This window comes from Microcebus murinus, chromosome 18, assembly GCF_040939455.1.
Source record: "Microcebus murinus isolate Inina chromosome 18, M.murinus_Inina_mat1.0, whole genome shotgun sequence".
Classification (NCBI taxonomy): domain Eukaryota; kingdom Metazoa; phylum Chordata; class Mammalia; order Primates; family Cheirogaleidae; genus Microcebus; species Microcebus murinus.
In genome coordinates, this window is record NC_134121.1 from 58,849,491 (window position 1) to 58,866,298 (window position 16,808).

The 16,808-nt window shown below is 60.1% G+C and overlaps 1 protein-coding gene across 2 annotated transcripts in view; it reads left to right on the forward strand.

Moving 5' to 3' along the window:
* The window catches only part of MGAT5B (alpha-1,6-mannosylglycoprotein 6-beta-N-acetylglucosaminyltransferase B), a 66,289-nt gene that overhangs the window by 646 nt on the left and 48,835 nt on the right, over nucleotides 1–16,808 (forward strand). The window contains exons 2-3 of one of the 2 annotated variants that reach the window (XM_012778919.3): nucleotides 3,672–3,784; nucleotides 12,673–12,823. In XM_012778919.3, the coding sequence (XP_012634373.3) occupies nucleotides 3,672–3,784; nucleotides 12,673–12,823 (264 nt within the window). Of the gene's footprint in view, nucleotides 1–3,627; nucleotides 3,785–12,672; nucleotides 12,824–16,808 lie in introns of those variants that run through there. The other variant, XM_075994789.1, reaches the window with a different exon arrangement.

Below are 16,808 nucleotides of genomic sequence, written 5' to 3' on the forward strand. Positions count from 1 at the left end.
AGGCGGCACTGTCCTCCTCCCAGCCGGGCGCGCCTGTCTGTGACGGGAGGGTCTCCGAGACTGGGGGCAAGGACCCCGCAGCCAGGGATGCGTCTCCAGACCAAGGGCCTCGGAGAGGCGGGGCAGGGGCGGCGCTGCGGGGCGGCGGGCTGGCGGGAGCTGGGGATTGGGGCTGGGGCAGGGGCGGGGAGGGCAGACGGTGGCGAAGATGACCCTCCCCGCCCCACTCCTAGGGTGGCCCCGGCCAGACAGGGCTGGGCCACGCAGGACTCACCGGACTCTGCTGGTCTCCCCTTAGGGGCCCCAGAGCCCAGCGGTGCCCGGGCAGCTCCCTCTCCTCTCAGGCGCCCTCCCGCAGCCCAAGATGGGGAGGAGGCGCCGCCCGCCCGATGGGTGCCTGGAGTGGGCCGAGGAGGGCACTGAGGAAGTGGCGGGCCCAGGCGCGGGCTGGACTCAAGACGCGGCCACAGGTGGAGTCCGGGCGCAGGACGGGGCGGGCGGGGGCAGCAGCTGGCAGGCCTGGGTTGCAGGAGGGGCCAGACTTGAGCCCCCGCCCTCCAGGCGCCTGGCCTGAGCCCCCAACCCCTCCCAGGCCTGCTCTGGTCTCCCTCGCTGCTCCAGACAGGGTGGGAGTGGGGACACCGGGCTCCCTCCTCCCACCCGCCCGGCCAATTGTGCGGGGCTGTGGAGGCGTCGGGGCCGGCAGGGGTCAGTCTGGACCACCGTGGTCCAGAGGACGCGGGAGGATCGGAGAGCTGGGGCAGGGTCTTGAGCAGGACGGGTTGGCGGGGTAGGAGCACCCCCTATGGTGCCCATGGGAAGGGGGCGGGAAGCGGGCGTCCTCCTGGGGGGCCTTGCTCCTCCGGGGAAATCCGCGACTCCCGGCCCCACGAGGACCACTGAGAGGGTCTTGCCGCGTCTCTCATCACCCCATGCCGGCCCGCCCTCCAGGTCACTGCAATTTTTCTGGCTCAATTGGAGGCGTCCGCGGGACCCCAGCACCATGGACAGCGCTCATGCCCCAGTGCGCCTTCCCTCTAAGGCTCTGTCCCTTTTTGTTTTGTTTTTAGGCTTTTATGTGAAGGCAAGATTGGGGTGGGGCTGTATAGTCCCCCACCACCGCCCCCGCCCCTCACCCCCCCATTGCTTAACCTCATCTCAGGGTCTCCCTAGGCAGCCTGGAGACCCACAGTCACCAGTGCAGTCTCATGTCCTTTTCAGATGTGGGGCAGGCCTGGGATCTCACCACCCAACCTGTTAGTCCTCAAGGACGGGCCATGAATACTGTCGCTCGATTTCCCCAGAGCTCTGGCAGGGCCTGTGTTCTCTGGGTGCTCCCGAGTGTAGCTTGGCGAGTATGTGCATGGGCGAGAACATTTCCACTGGAATCCACTGCGAATGGCCCCGGATGCTCTGGGGGACGCTGGACCCCAGCAGGCGGAGATGGGGGTGAGGTGTGTTGTGGGCTTCAGGTTTCCGGACAGACACGCCTTTCTGATGGCAGGTCTGTGGACCCTGGCAGGCAGCCTGGGGCCCCAGCTCTAGATACAACTCCATGGCTCAGGGAGAGGGTGGGGGAGGGGGAAGGAGCTGGGGTAAGTCTGTCCTTGTCCTCAGCCTGGGAGGACAAAGAGCTAATTTCCCCTGGGATCCCTGGGTGTGTGACGGCACCTCCCCCGTGCTGTCGCTCTGGCTGCTGTCCTGAGACCAGCCTGCCTTCATCTGGGGACTCCCAGGGTCTGAGCCCCACCCCCAGGCTTGCTGGAATTCCAGGAGGGGTCCCTCTGAGGTGAGGGAGAAGTGTCCCTAGTGCCATCCTGCCCACCGAATCCCATCCCCTGTCCTCCCTGTCAGTGGCGTGGTCTTTGAGAGAGTCTTCTCCCCAGAGAAGCTCCCGACCTCCGCTCTGCTGTGGGCTCTGCCCCTCTCTGACTTAATCTCTAACAGCTTCCCTTAAATATGGGCTGGGAATTTTGTTGTGCTTTTTATTTTCTTCTGCAATTATGTGTTTTCTTTAATGGACCAAATTTTAATTAAATACTGCTCTGCCAGTTTCAAATAATGAAGATTAAAATGCATAAAGCAAGTCTTGCATAAAGACACAAACAATCACAGGCTCTGGGGATGGGAGGTGGAGGTGACTTGTGGGGCTCTCCCCGGTGAGCCTGGCTCCACACCAGATGGGGTTCCTCACCCTGACCTGGTGAGGGGGAGCTCCCCTTTCAGCTCTGCCAGTTCATCTAGTCCTCTGATAGATTCAAGGTCCCAGAAGAGCCACCATCTCTGGCCACCCCCGAGGCTGTGCCGGTGAGGTCAGGTCTCCTGTTTGGGGCCCAGGACCAGAGACGGAAGCAGCAGGACCCTGGGGCTGGACTAGAATCAGGGTGTTCTGTGCCTTGTTCTCTGCTGTCCCCTAGGGCTACCCCAGTGCCTGGCACCGTTGGATAATCAATAACTATGTCTTGAAGGACTGAACACGAGTCCTGCTTTGGCCAGCCCTCCCACCCAGTATGACAGCACACACAGCTGTGTGGCACCCCATGCACAGGTGTGGGTACACCCTGGCCAGTCGGTGGTGCAGGTGACAACCCTATGTGTGCCTGCCTAGGGAGAGTCTGGGTGCCGAGGGGGGCCGAGTGGCTCTGCCCTTGAGATCGTACCATCTAGTAGTGAAAGGGGACCCCTCCCCATGAGCACGGATGAGGAGGTGTCTGGGCGAGCTCATGACTGACTGCTACAGTGAGGCCTGTGTGCACAAGTGCTGAGGGTGGCCCCAGGGATTGATGGATCCAGGTGGGTACCATCTGGCCCAGTTACTTGCCCTCTGGCTGGCGTCAGGCCCTGCTGTGTCCACCAGTGGTTCTCATACTTGAGCATGGATCAGAGCCCCCGGGAGAGCCTGTTAAAGCAGATTGTTTGCCCTACCCCAGAGTGTCTGCCTCAGTAAATCTGGGGTTGGACCCAGAATTTGCATTTCTAAAAATTCTCAGGTGATGCAGATGCTGCTGGCCTGGGGACCACATTTTGGGGATCCCTACCACTAACAAGCCAGCTCCACCCCAGGCCAGAACTTGCCCAGCCTTGTGCCGATCAACGTGCATTGTCCTCCCTCCTGGTTTCCACGTGGCTTGTGGCTGGCTTCTTGCAGCCGGGCTCTCTTCATCCTATGGTGGTGGGAGCGCTCCCAGGCCAGGAGCTCAGCCCCCTGTCTTTTCATTCTCCCATCCATCCCTTGCTTCCTTTACCCATTCATTCATTCATTTTTTTTTTTTTTTGAGACAGAGGCTCACTCTGTTGCCCTGGCTAGAGTGCCATGGCATCAGCCTAGCTCACAGCAACTCCTGGGCTCAAGCGATCCTCCTGAGTAGCTGGGACTACAGGCATGCGCTACCATGCCCGGCTAATTTTTTTTTCTATTTTTAGTTGTTTGGCTAATTTCTTTCTATTTATAGTAGAGACAGGGTCTTGGTCTTGCTCAGGCTGGTCTCGAACTCCTGAGCTCAAGCAATCCTTCTGCCTCGGCCTCCCAGAGTGCTAGGATTACAGGCATGAGCCATTGCACCCAGCCCCATTCATTCATTCTTAAAGCACTTGTACAGCCCCTACTAGGTGGAGTCCCGGGGAGCCATGGCACTGGCCTCCCTGCTGACCCACCCTGTTCCTCTCTGCAGGCTGTTTGTCCTGGGAATCGGCTTCTTCACTCTCTGCTTCCTGATGACATCTCTGGGAGGCCAGTTCTCCGCCCGGCGCCTGGGGGACTCGCCCTTCACCATCCGCACAGAAGGTATGTTGGTGGGGCAAAGGGAGTCGGAAATGAGTGCAGTGTTTGTGGGTCAAAGAGGAGGAGCCTTGAGTCGAGCACTCCAGGGATTCTGTGACCCAGCTTGCTGCCTTGACGCTGGTCCTGGCTGTGGTCAACAGGCTTCCTCTGGTCTGGATGCTCAGGCCAGGCAAGGGCTTTTGAGCCAGGGGCTCCCGGGCATTGGAAGAGGCTGCCTGTGTTGCTTCTAGCTGGGTGTCAGGGGTGGAGGGTCTCTAGATACGACACCTGTCTCTTTGAGACACGCGTATCCTCCTCACCTTTGGCCCAGGCTGTGGCCACAGTGGGGCACAGCCCCAGCCATGAGCTCACGTGTCTTATCTCTGAGCTCTGGGGACATAGATCTGTCCAGTCCCTCTTTGTCCCTTGCCCACAGGACACTTGCAAGGCAGTGGGATGGAGGTTCCAAGCATGGGCTTTGAGGACCGAGTGGGTCTGGGTTGGCATCCTGCTTCGTCACATACCTGCTCTGTGCTGTTGGCCAGGTCACCTAACCCACCTACAAAGAAGGAAAGCGACGACCTTCTTCAGAGGTTGGGTCGAATGGGCCCTCACCTGGGAATTACTTGGCACGGTTGGTGCCACGGGGCACGGGTGTGACAAACTGGGGGCCCTTCTCCTACAGCCGGGCCTTGCCCCCTCATCTCACCCACGGAGGGGCAGGGGGACAGAGCAGGGTCCTGCCCGGTGTGTCACTCGTGGGAGGGAGGAACAAGGAGGAGCTGTTCGGGGGCTGCCCCTGGGGAAGTCTCTCTTTGAAGTCCACCTTCTGGGACTCTCAGGGCTCAGCTATCTGGCTCCCCTGCGACAACGATCACAGGCATCCCAAGTGGATTAGGTTGTCATCAGGGATGGGTGCTCCGAGGGGCTCTTAGTACACCATCTGGTGTCTCATCATAGACCCATTCCTTTGATTCAACATGCACTTCTTTAAACTTGCAAACGCTCTTGGAAGAAATATCACACTTATTAGTCCTTCAAGCCCGGGCGTAAGTGAGTTTATCCCGTCTCTACTCGCAGAGATGCCTCCGTCTCTTAGGCTCTTATTTGTCTCCTGGCGGGTGGGGGTAATGACACCTGCTTCCCCAGGGTCGCCAAGGGACGTGCCAGGATGAAACACAGGGGGAGGGTTCTAGGCGGCATCTGGAGAACGGTGAGAGCCCCGTACGTGTGTGACAGACACGTGGGGTCTGAAAGGGGGCCACTGCAGGCGGGATGTTTGCAGGGGAGGACCAGGGAGGTGCCAGAATTTCTGCACAGGAGACACTGGGGATCGAGGTTGGCGGAGGGGGTGGGGCAGTTGTGACGGTGCCCTGGAAGGTCCTCGGGGGCGGGATGGAGAAGGAAGTGGTTTGTGGGGAGATGGGGTGTAGGAGGTGCTCATGCTACCTGGGTGCCACCTCTCAAAAGGGGCTGTGCCTGTTGGGTGGGCTGCTATGAAGGGCGTGAGGAAGCGGGACCCCCGGAAAGGGTGGAGGTCTAAGAGACGGGTGTTGGGGGTGGGGAGGAGGGCTGCGTGGCTGGCTCTGGCTTTTCTGCCTGTCTGTCCTAGGGGGCTGGGTGTCAAGGCAACTCGGCTACCCCACGGCTCCTGCCCCGTCCCGGCGAGGTTGGGCACAGTGGCCCAGGGTACAAGGGGCTGTGGGAGGGCTGCCTGCTCTTCACTGTGAGGCTTTGCCTGGGAGCAGGGATAACTCCTGCCTCAGGTCTGTGTCTTAGGGGTGGGTGGATCCACAGATGGGAGGGACTTGCCCAAGGTCATGTGCTTAGAGTAGAGGCGTGTGCGCGCGTGTGCATGTGCTTAAACTTTTCATCAACGAAAAATACACAAAAGTGAACAATCCATGCAACCAGCAACTCAGATCAAAGAACAGAACATGGTCAGTGCCCAAAGTGTCCCCAGGCCACCTCCCAAGGATAGTCACGACCCTGACTTCCGGTAGTGCAGGAGAGTTCTGCCTGGCTTTTGGATATTTGAGGATGGAGTCACGCAGGGGGGTTCTTTCGGGTGTGGCTGCTTTCTCTGAATAATACATTCGTGAGCTTCTCCCGTCCTGTCGTGTATGCCGGCGGGCACTTGTCCCCACTGCCGCACGCCTTCCCTTGTGGTTGCACCACCATATTTTTATCCCTCCTGCCATTGCTGGGCATTTGGTTGTTCCAGTTTTGGGCTTTTGTGAACGGTGCTATTCTGGTGCGTGCCTTTTGGCAAACACATGGGCATCTCTGTTGGGTGTGCCCGGGAGTGCATTTTCTATGTGTTGTCATTAGTTCTCAGACCAACTTTGTCCAAGTCAGAGACTTTCACCTTTCCCAGGCCCCTGGGCTGGGAGCTGAGTGCCTGGAATACGGAACTCAAGTCCAGGAGAAGGAGGAGATGGACAAAGAAAGAGGCCCCTGAGAACCAAGAGAACTGATCCCTTATATCCCAGTTCTCATTGTCCCCTGTGATTTCTCTCTTTGGCCCTTGGAGCAAGCTAATTTGCTTGGACAGACCCACGGCAGGGGCTCGGGCCTGGGGAGCCCTTTGCACTGTGGGTTTAAAATCCTGGTCCAGCAAGAGAAGCTCCTCAGACCGCAGCCCCGCACCGCACCTGGGGCAGCCCTGCAGGAAGCCCAGGAGGTGCCCAGGGGCAGGACTGAGGCTGCAGGGGGTGCTTGGTAAGTTGCTCGGCTGAATCAGCCCCGGGGAGGGACCCGCGTGTCAAGGGCCAGTGTTGAGTTGTGAGATGACACATTCTATTACCCAACAGAATTCTGCGGGGTCTAAGCAAGCTGACAGCAGAATCAGGAGAAGGAAACCCACTAAGGCCCAGCCATTTAGGAAAAAAAAACCAAAAAACAAAAAACCCTTGCATTGGTCAACAAAACAATCTGAGCACAAATGGGAAAAGCAATCTCCTCGCCTGTCAAACCAGCGAGGACAGGAGTGGGTCCCTGAGGACGAGGACGGTGGCCGGGAAGGTGGAGGGGAGGAGGTGGGTTTTCTCTGAAGGGAGAGTACGAGAGGCCAGCGCAGCCTCCTGTGGACGCAGCTCGTGGGGGCTCCGAGCTCTCCTCTCTGCAAGTTTATATTTCATGATAAAGTCCGCTAGTTTGGGGCTAAAAATATGACAGACATCTCATTCCCTATTCTGCACACTCGTCTTGAAGATTCAGGAGAGGAGGCTGGGTGGGAATTATAACTCTGAGGTCTGACTTCGTTCCCTCCTGCTGCAGGGCCTGGCCTGGGCCTGGGCCCCCCACCAGGCAGCTCTGCACCCCTCCCCGCCCAGGACTCTCCTGTTCCCCTGGGGAGGGACCTGCTTCCCTCTTGAGGAAGTGCTGTCTGCAGCCTCCTTCCCAGCGTGGCTGCAGCCTCACTGCCTCGTGCAGGGCTGTTCCCTGCTTTCCGTCTTGAAGAAGTGGCTGCAGGAGGCTGTCTCTGGGGTCTGCAGGCTGGAGGTCCTTGGTGCAGCTGCCTGTGTCTGCCAGGACCCCCCAGGCCCTGGCTGGAGTTGAACCTGGGACGCTTCCTGGCTCTGTGGTCGGCTCTGGCCCTGGACCCTGGTGCTAGGGGGCTCTGGGGCTCTTCTCGCAGAGGCGGGGCTGGGTGGGGGGCCAGGCCCGGAGGCCCGAGGGAGAGCTGCATCTGGCCTCCCGGGACCTGTCCTTGTCTCCTCCGCTGCCCGGAGCCCGGCGCTCCCGTGGCCTCAGCTGGTTCTGTGGCGGCCGAGTACAGAGAGACAAATGTTCTCATTCCTCCAGCCGTGCACACGGTGCCAGGGAGGTCTTTGTTACCCAGCGAGGTGGGGGCTCGTTCAGTTTCCGGCAGTAAAGGGTAGGGGTGGGGACCCCCCCCCCGGAAGGGGGAACAGGGGAGGCTGGGAGGGACAGAGAGAAACAGAGAGAGCATCTAGGGAGGGGATGGGGCCTCGGTGGGTAATAAAAACACGCTGTCTATAAATATGAGGATGCATTTGTGTCTCTCTGCGTCCTAGCTTTCCTTATTTATATGGAAATATGGAGGGAACACATGTTAGTTCTGAGATGTATTGCTGGGGCCTCCCATTAAATACATTTCAATTTAGCTGACGCCAAGTATGGGGAAGGGTGTCAGCTGCTCTGCTGACAGTCCTGGGGCTGGTGGCGGCATCCGAGGGGGCGAGTGACCTGCCCCCCTCCTGGGTGCCATCCCTGGCCTTGTCTTGGGTATCTCCTGGGCAGAAGATGTGCTTGGTGCTGGGGGCCCCTTGGGAGGGAGGGAGTGGGGGCTGTCTCCCGGTCTCAGGGCATGGGGAGTTCTCACCACACACAGAAGGCGGGGCAGCTCCAGAGGGCGGGGTTGGGTGGGGGGTGTCCTGCCGTTTTTTGGTCTGGTCTGTTGAGGGGGCTTACAGGACCACTCAAGGGGAACCTGTGTCCTTAGGCACGGCCACGGTGAACTCTGGGCTGCGGCCACTCCCACCTCCAGAAGTCCTCCTGTCTTTTGGGGTGATGCTGTCTTTGACATCTTTTAAGAATTGGCAGGCCGGGCGCGGTGGCTCACGCCTGTAATCCTAGCTCTCTGGGAGGCCGAGGCGGGTGGATTGCTCAAGGTCAGGAGTTCAAAACCAGCCTGAGCAAGAGCAAGACCCCGTCTCTACTATAAATAGAAAGAAATTAATTGGCCAACTGATACATATATAAAATTAGCCAGGCATGGTGGCACATGCCTGTAGTCCCAGCTACTCGGGAGGCTGAGGCAGTAGGATCGCTTGAGCCCAGGAGTTTGAGGTTGCTGTGAGCTAGGCTGACGCCACGGCACTCACTCTAGCCTGGACAACAAAGCAAGACTCTGTCTCAAAAAAAAAAAAAAAAAAAGAATTGGCTTAATCCCTCCTAGGAAGGGGAATCCAGAACCCCCCAGATCTCCAAGATTCTTGGGGAGGAGGGGCCTATGTGTCCCTGGTCACCTCTTGTTCTGATTTCTTGCCTCTGCCGAGCTACCCCATGTTGGCATCTCTCCTGCGTCCTCAGTCTTTCGCACACTGACCTAGTGGGAAGGGCACCTGTTTTCCCCTAACCCCCCCACCCTAAAGCCGACTAACATGTGGCCAGGGGTGTAGCCACCTGCGCAGAGGTGGGGGTTTCAGACCACTGCCCAGCGCAGCTAACGGATTCAGATTTCCGCTTGCACACCTGCCACCAAGAGCCCCTGGTCGCCCCTGCAGGGGTTTCCCCATCCTGCTTAGCCCCTCCACCCACTCCTGCCACCCTGTCCCTGCGCCTTCTTCTCTCTCCTTTTTTTTTTGAGACAAGAGTCTCACCCTGGGTAGAGTGTGGTGGCATCATCGAAGCTCCCTGCAACCTCAAACTCCTGGGCTGATTTTTCTATTTTTAGTGGAGATGGGGTTTCATTCTTGGCTCAGGCTGGTCTCGAACTCCTGACCTCGAGTGATGCTCCCGCTTGGCCTCCCAGAGTGCCGGGATCACAGGTGTGAGCCATCGCACCGGCCTCCCTCTCCCCTTCTCTCCCAGGCGTCTTGTGGGACTATGAGGGTCACTGAGCTCTCGCTGGGTCTGCTCCGGGCAGCTGGACGCCACTCTGCCCACCCAGGAGTGTGGCAGAAAACAACCCAACCCGCTCCCTGAGAGGGTTTATGGATTCTTTCCTTTCCCCGTACCCTGCTCTCCAGGGGCAACTGGGGGTAGATGCAGAGACAGGAGTCAGGCTGTAGAACCTCAGAGCTCAGTGAGTCCAGCCCCCTCATTGTACATGAGGGGAAACTGAGGCCAGGAGAAGGAAAGTGACCTGCTTCCCCTCCAGCCTGGCCCGGGCCACCCAGCAGCTGCCGTGGCCTCTGCTCTGTCGGCTCTCGGGGCCCTGCAGCTCTGGATCCGAGCATGGAGTTTCTGCCCCATCAGCTATTTAGCAGCCTGGGGAACGGGGCTGGAGCGTGGTCGGGCGTCCTGTGACGCTGAGGCCGCAGGCAGGGGCGCAGGCGGTGAGGACGGGCAAAGGGAGCTTGGGATGGGCTCGGAGAGCCGGGCCAGCAGAGTCACGGGCAGGGTGCCAGGTTCCCAGGAACACAGTGTCACCCCAGAAACCGCGGTGTGGGCTCAGCACTGCTGGGGTGCTGCCCCTGCAGGAACAAGCTGCTGACCGGGCCCTGTGGTCACTCGGGCCTGAGTGCCCTGGCCAGGGCGTGGCTGGGGGACTCAGACGGCAGGCCCTGATTCTAGGGCATCCCAGCCATGGTCTTGCCTTCCTTTGTTCATTCCACTCCTTTGGGGAAAGGCTCACCCCAGCCCAAACTAGGAGCAGGGCCGCCCAGGGAGGCCAGCCAGGCTGCACACTGCACGACTCCATGATGCCCATTGAGGCGGCCAATGTGGCGGCCACAAGACGGGGGTGCCTCCAGGGGGTTGTGCAGAGTAACAGCCAGGCCAGGTCATCTGATGTCCTCCCGTTCTTCTAGCTGAAAGGACGGGAAACTGCCTCTTGTTTCCTCTGTCCCGGCGTTGGTGGCAGCTGGGCGCTGCGTTCGGCGGATGGGCCCGGGCAGGCTCTCAGAGATGAGCGTGATCTGAAGGGTGACCCGTGGCCCACAACTCTGTGAAGTTGAAAGGGACGGGAGCCGTTCCTGCCTGTGTGATGGATGAGCCGATTGAGTGGGTGAGAGCGTGGGGAGGGGCTGGGTGGCCAGACAGGCCTGAGTTTGTTCCATTTAACTGATTTTTCAAAAATCCGCTCAGTGTTCTGAAAGGGAAGTGTGGGAAGGTCATTTGCTATTTCAGCTCTTGGGCTGAGGAGGGAATAGAGATGGTGTTTTTCCTTCCTTCCTTTCTGTGCCGTTTTCTCCAACATTCGACCTGACCAGGGGGGCCTGCTCCTGCAGCTCTGCCCCTCCCTCTTCCTCCTCCTCCTCCACTCCCTGCTCTCCTGGCCCCTCCTGCTCCCTCATTCATGTTATTCCAGCCGGCCTGGGCCTTGTCTCTGGGGCCGGTGTCCTGCTGGCATTTCCAAGGCACACGAGTGATCCCTCCCCAGCTCCCGGGCCCTCCCCCTGGCCTCAGGCATCACGTGGGAAGGCAGCAGCTGCTGGACCGGCCAGAGCCAGGGCAGAGGGGAAAGCGCAGCAGAGGTGTCAGAGCAGCCCTGACAACGAGGGCCTTTCTCAGCTCAGTGGCGGCCGCCCCTCCCTCCTCTGCCCCCTGTTCTCAGTGGCCTCTGCTGCCGCCTCTGCAGTGCTGTGACATGGGGCTTCAGGGGGCTGCTATTCTCTCCTGGAGCTGGGGCTGCAGGGGGCCGAGAGCGGTTCCACGTCTCCCCGTGGTCACTCGGGGTCGGTCCGCGTCGCAGCCATGTCTGTCCCTCTGAGCCTGCCGGGTTGTTGGGGTCCCGAGAAGCAGATGCCGTTGCTCACACCCCTTGGCCCTTACAGCTCGATTCTGATGCACACGGACCAGACTTGCACCCGTGTGGCTTTGCTGAGAGCTTCCTTTGGCCACCCCGCAGCGGGCAGAAAGTGCCAGAACGTGACTGTCCCTGGGAGCAGCCCTGCCCCAGGGACTGGCGGGACATGGTGTGCAAATGCCCCAGCGCCCTGGCCCCCTCCCCAGCTGGGGCAGCTCTGAGGCATGCGCACACGGGCTCCGGCTCCCGGCACGGCCAAGCTCCGAGTGTGCCTGGCGTGGCGGCCTCCCCTGCCCTGTCTCCCTCACCCCTGCGGGGTTCCTGCCCCTTCCCAAAGCCTTGTCCCTGGCTCTGCTTCTGGGGAACCCCACCCACTGCGTTCCCTGCCCCACCTCTGGCCCGGCAGCCCGAGGCACAGGAGGGTTTGTGTCTCCATGTGACTTGGCTCGTTTGTTACGAGTGACTTAGAGCCTGACTGTGGGGTTCCAAGAAGTTGAGTCGGGGGTTTTGGCGCCCAGAGCTGAGCACCCTGCGGACGGGGTGGAGGGGCTGGTGTGAAACCTCCGGAAGATTCAATCAGGAAGGAGGGCAGGAGCCTCGCTCACGCTGGCACCTGCCCACCGGTGACCAGGATGATTGGGACGGAAGCCGTGAGGGTCCCAGGCCGGTTAATGGGGTCCCGGCTGATGCACTTTGCTTTTGGTCCATTCTGCTCTTCACAAGGTCTCCCTGCCCAGGCTGGGGACAGAGGACAGGGCTGCCCCCTCGGCCCTAGAGGGGCCTGTGCTGCCAGTTGACCTTTAACCTTTGGGAACCCACAGCCCAACTTGAGGTTGAGGACAAACGCGTTCAGTGGGGTCCGGGGAGCGGGATAGGGAAGGGGTCAGTGCCCAGAGCCTGGGCCGGAGAAGGTGGTTGGGGGGCAGGAGGGGCCTGGACCCTAGAGCACGGCTGCCAGCCTCCCGCGCGTCGGGATCATGTGGGGAGCGAGCAGAGCGTGGATGCTCCGGAGGGGCGAGCTGGCAAATCCAGGCCAGGGCCCAGAATCTGAATTTAACCGCCCGGCCAGGAGATTGAGGTGCGGGGGATAACGGACTCCGCTGTCGGAAACCCTGACCTGGGAGTTCTATCTGGGGCCCGGGGGATTTCCGTGCCATCCCATGGGGCGAGCGTCGCTGGGGCCCGGCTGTGTGTAAAAACTGAGGCCCAGAGAGGTTAACAACTACCCTAGCCTTGCCCAGCAGTAGGGAGCAGGGTTGGCCCAGCGCTCTCTGCTCTACCCTGAAGCTGTGCCCTGCACCACAAGGCGACAAGGGCAGCGGGGCGTCCTGCCTGCAGGGGTGATGGTGGGGTGGTGCAGGCTCCCTCGCCAGACCCCTCCCTTGCAGGGGCCGAGGAGGGCCTGGGAGGATGGGGTTTAAAAGGAGCCGGGTTGCTGGGGCCTCCCCTGACTGTGCCCACGCTGTGCCCGCAGTGATGGGTGGCCCTGAGTCCCGCGGCGTCCTCCGCAAGATGAGCGACCTGCTGGAGCTGATGGGGAAGCGCATGGACACGCTGGCCAGGCTGGAGAACAGCAGCGAGCCGCGCCGGGCCGCCGGTGACAGCGCGAACTTTGCAGCAGACAGGTGAGGGGGCGTGGAGCGAGATGCACGGGGCAGGGCTGGGGAGGTGCCCGGGGTCGGGGGCTGTGGCGGGGGGCACAGCCTGCAGATGCGCTGCAGGGCTCCACCCGGTGCGGCCTCTCGTCCCTGTATCGTGAACCTGGGGAAAACCTTAATACAGAAAACCACAAGGTAACGCGGCCCGGCCCACCTCCACCACCCAGTTTAGCCACTGTTAACGTCTTGTCACGGTTGTGGCCTTCCTTTCTTTTTTTCCTTTTTAAATAAAATATCACAGATGAAAACGGAAGGGCCCTATAATAACTTCTCCCTAGAGACAAGGGCTCTTCCGAGCTTGGTGCTGGGCGTGAGTCCTAAGCACTTTTGCACACACGTTTTGCACGTGCACACACACGTACAAATGCATGCGGTGTGACTTCAACACATTTCACGTAAGTGGCATCTCACAGTTCATGCTCTGCAGCCTGGCTTTCGTCGCCGATTTTTTTTTTTTTTTTGAGCTGTGTCATGCTAAGGGGCATGTGTGGCCACTAATGGACTCCGGGCCATCTGTGCCAGGTAGAATTTCCTGGCTTATTTATTCTATCTATTCCCCTACTGAGGCCAGCGTGCCCGACAGTCTGTGGTCCCATATCCCTGCAGGAACCCGGCGGTGCAAAACCCAAGTCACGTGTCTTAGGCATGTAAGAAATCTCCGGTACCTTGGAGAACAGGCGTGTGTGAAGTTGGGCCGTCCCGACCGGGGAGACCCAGCCCCAGATGTGGGTATGGATGGAGGGGCTCCGGCGCCACCCCACTCTGCAAGACGAGCTCCACTCTCCCTCTTCTTTTTTCTTTGTTTTGCCGTGAGCTCTTGCTTGTTGGCCTGGCTGGATTTGAACTCCTGGGCTCAGGTGGTCCTCCCACCTCCACCTCCCACGTAGCTGGTGGGCCTACAGGTGTGAGCCACCACGCCTGGCTCACTTCTCCTCTTTACGGTGCTGGGGTACTTTAGGAGATTGATTTGCTAAATGTGTTCTAGCTGCTAAAAAATAAATTTGAAACCCACACTTTTAGACAATTTGCAGAAAAGCTCTGCCTCAGCCAGTGTGCGTGACATAACAGCTGAAGCCCCAGGCGTTTCTAGAGTCGGGTGAATTGAAGGAAATAGTAGCACCAAGTCCTGGCCAGCCTGAGAGAGGAGGAGGTGCTGGAGGGACCCCCCCAGTCCCCTGCGGGCTGGCGTGGGATCCTTTGCCGCATGGTCTGCCCGCGCTGGGCTGCTGGCCAGGAGCCAGCCTCTAGCTGGCCTCGCCACTGAGTGAGCATCCTGGGTACCAGGCAGGGCCAGCCTAGTGTCAGTGTCATTGTCCTCATCCCAGGTGACATTTACAGAAAGTGCCCTGAGCACCTGGCATCGTCCTTACTGCGTTACCCCCACGATCTCGTCCATCCCACGGCCATCCTATGGGGGGCTGGGATCTCCAGAGGAGGAAACTGAGGCGCAGAGAAGTTCAGAAACTGGCCCAAAGTGGCACAGCGGTACAGGGCTGGGCTGGCGTTGGGTCCGGCCGACGGGCTCCGAGAACGTTCCTGCCCATCCTGCTCTTTCTGGCCATTTGTTAACTGTGCGGCGACGTGTGGTTCAGTTTGTAAGACTTTTCATGGCAATTAATTCATAGATCAAAAAAAAAAAATCCCGTTACGCCTCGTGCTCTGATGTTTTGGGTTTGGAAAATGTAGGTAGTCCTGGAAAATTACAGTCCTGGAACCGGGAGTGCCGGTGACACTGAGGTGCAGTGTCTGCACAGAGCCTGGTTGGTGGCAGGTGCTCATTGCCCGGGAGGTCGGGCCGCCCCTGCCTTGTGCTGGGTCCCCAGTTAGGTGCCGTTTCGGCCACTGGCACTTAGCATCTGGTAGACTATTAGGAACTGTGTGTTGGGGGCCTGCTAAGCACCAAGTGCTGGGGACACAGTGATGAGCACAAGAAAGCTGTGTCCTCATGCCTGGAAGGGAGGCAGGGAATAACCAGGAGGAAGAAATAAACGAGATCATCGCAGACGCTGACACGTGCTCCAAAGATCAAAGACTAAGGAAGGGGCCATGCGGACTGGGCGCTCCGGGAAGGCCCTTCTGAGTCTGTGATGTTGGAGCCTGACTCTGAATGATGGGCCGGGCCGGCCACGCGGGAGCTGCCTGGAGAGAATTTGAGGCAGAGAGAGCAGCAGGTGCAAAGGCCCTGGGGTGTGTTGGAGGGGAGGAGCCAATGTGAAGGCCAGTATTGCAGAGCCTGGGGAGGGGCGGGAGAGGGTCAACCGTGCCAGATCACGCGGGGCTTTGCTGGCCGTGGGACCTATTCTGAGGGCCACGGGAAACCGGTGGGTTTGTATTTTAAAAAGATCACTCTGGCCAGTCTGTAAAAGCTGCATTAGTGGGATGGCAAGAGGGGAAGCAGAGAGGCCAGTGGTGGAGATGGGGAAATAGAGGCAGAGGTGTTGGGGCTCCCCTGGAATTCCCTCTCCGCGTGCATAGCTCCGTCTCCTCCGATGCCGCTGTGTCCCCTCGGATCCGCCCCTCTCCTTCTGCCCACGTTCCCGTCCACCCCAGCCGCGCTGCCGGTGCAGCCGCCATCCACAAGTCCAGACCCAGCTGGCCCCCTGCCGAGGACCCTGCCGTGGGCACCAGCGTTGAGGGTCCGGGCCTGCCTTCCTGGGCTGGGGTGCCGCTGCCAGCACAGTCAGTGGCTCTCTGGCTTCTTCCCTTCCCGGCCTGTCCCTCCCTCGCCCCCCTTGCCCTTCCTCTCCTCCAGGGGAAGGAGGGAGCGGGGTGGGGGTGGGGAGCCCGCGCCACCTCCCTGCTCCATCCCGGGAAATAGCAACGATCCATCATGACGAGCGGAGCCGTCAAACCCACAGACAGAGCCGTAAATCTCGGGGACACTGTTGCTTCTGGTTCCCGGGGGAGAAGCGGGGTGTCTCGGGGCGCGCGAGAGCCGCGTGTGCACGTCCCCTGTGCACAGACACGCGGCCCCTGCCCACCCTCAGCCCGACCCCAGCCGAGCCGACCTGGAGCCCGGCAGGCAAGGACCCGCACGCGGCAGCCCGGGGCTGCGGTGTCTCCGGCGCAGGCACCCGCCCTGGGGCGTCCCACTCTGCAATCGTCTGTGGCTTAAAATAAAGCCCCTGCCATCCTCCATCTGCCCTTCTGGAAGCTTCTGGGCTGCCGCCTTCTACTCATGGCTGGTTGTCCTCGGGGAAAGCAAATTTGCTTTTTTAGCTTCTGAAAACATAATTAGGGAGGCAGATTCGCCGCAAATGGCATCGTGTTATGTATCCTAAAGCCAAATAGTAATGATCTTTGAATTTTCCACGAGGCCATAAAACCATAGAGAGTTGAGGCTGTTTTCGAGTCGGTCCTGTTCGCCAGCTGCCTACCGTGTGGGGTCTGGGCGGGAGATCCGAGTATAGCTGGGGGCAGGGGGGTGCAACGGAGGTGGAATTGGGGCCGTGCCCTTGGAGGGTTTGGGGACACCTGGGGAGAGGGAATGCACGCCCCTCCCTGTGCAGCCTGGAGAGCAATGGACACATCTGCCCCAGCCTGGCCCCGGCCCCGAGGGTGAATCGGCCGCTCACCGCAGGGCGGCCGCAAGCACTTAACGTCTCTGCGGCGTCGTGGGATGAGCCTCGAAGGAGGGACATTTCGACAAGAGGGGCAGCCAGAGGTCTGGACAGAGGGAGTGAGCAGATCCACCCGCAGACCTGGCTGAGGCCGGGGGAGGGGTCTGGGGGACTAGGGAGCAGGCGCTGCCGCGTCACACTGTGCGGATGGGGACCTGGTGAGCGAGGGGCAGTGGTGGGCACGAACCTCGAACGAAAAGCCACTCGTGGACTCCAGACTCCCTAGTTTATGACTTAAGCGGGGGCCATGGCCCTGGACTCCACTCTCGAATGCCCACCTGCCCACCCAGCTGGACGTCCTGGGAGCAGCTCAAACTCCGTGTCTCCTGAGT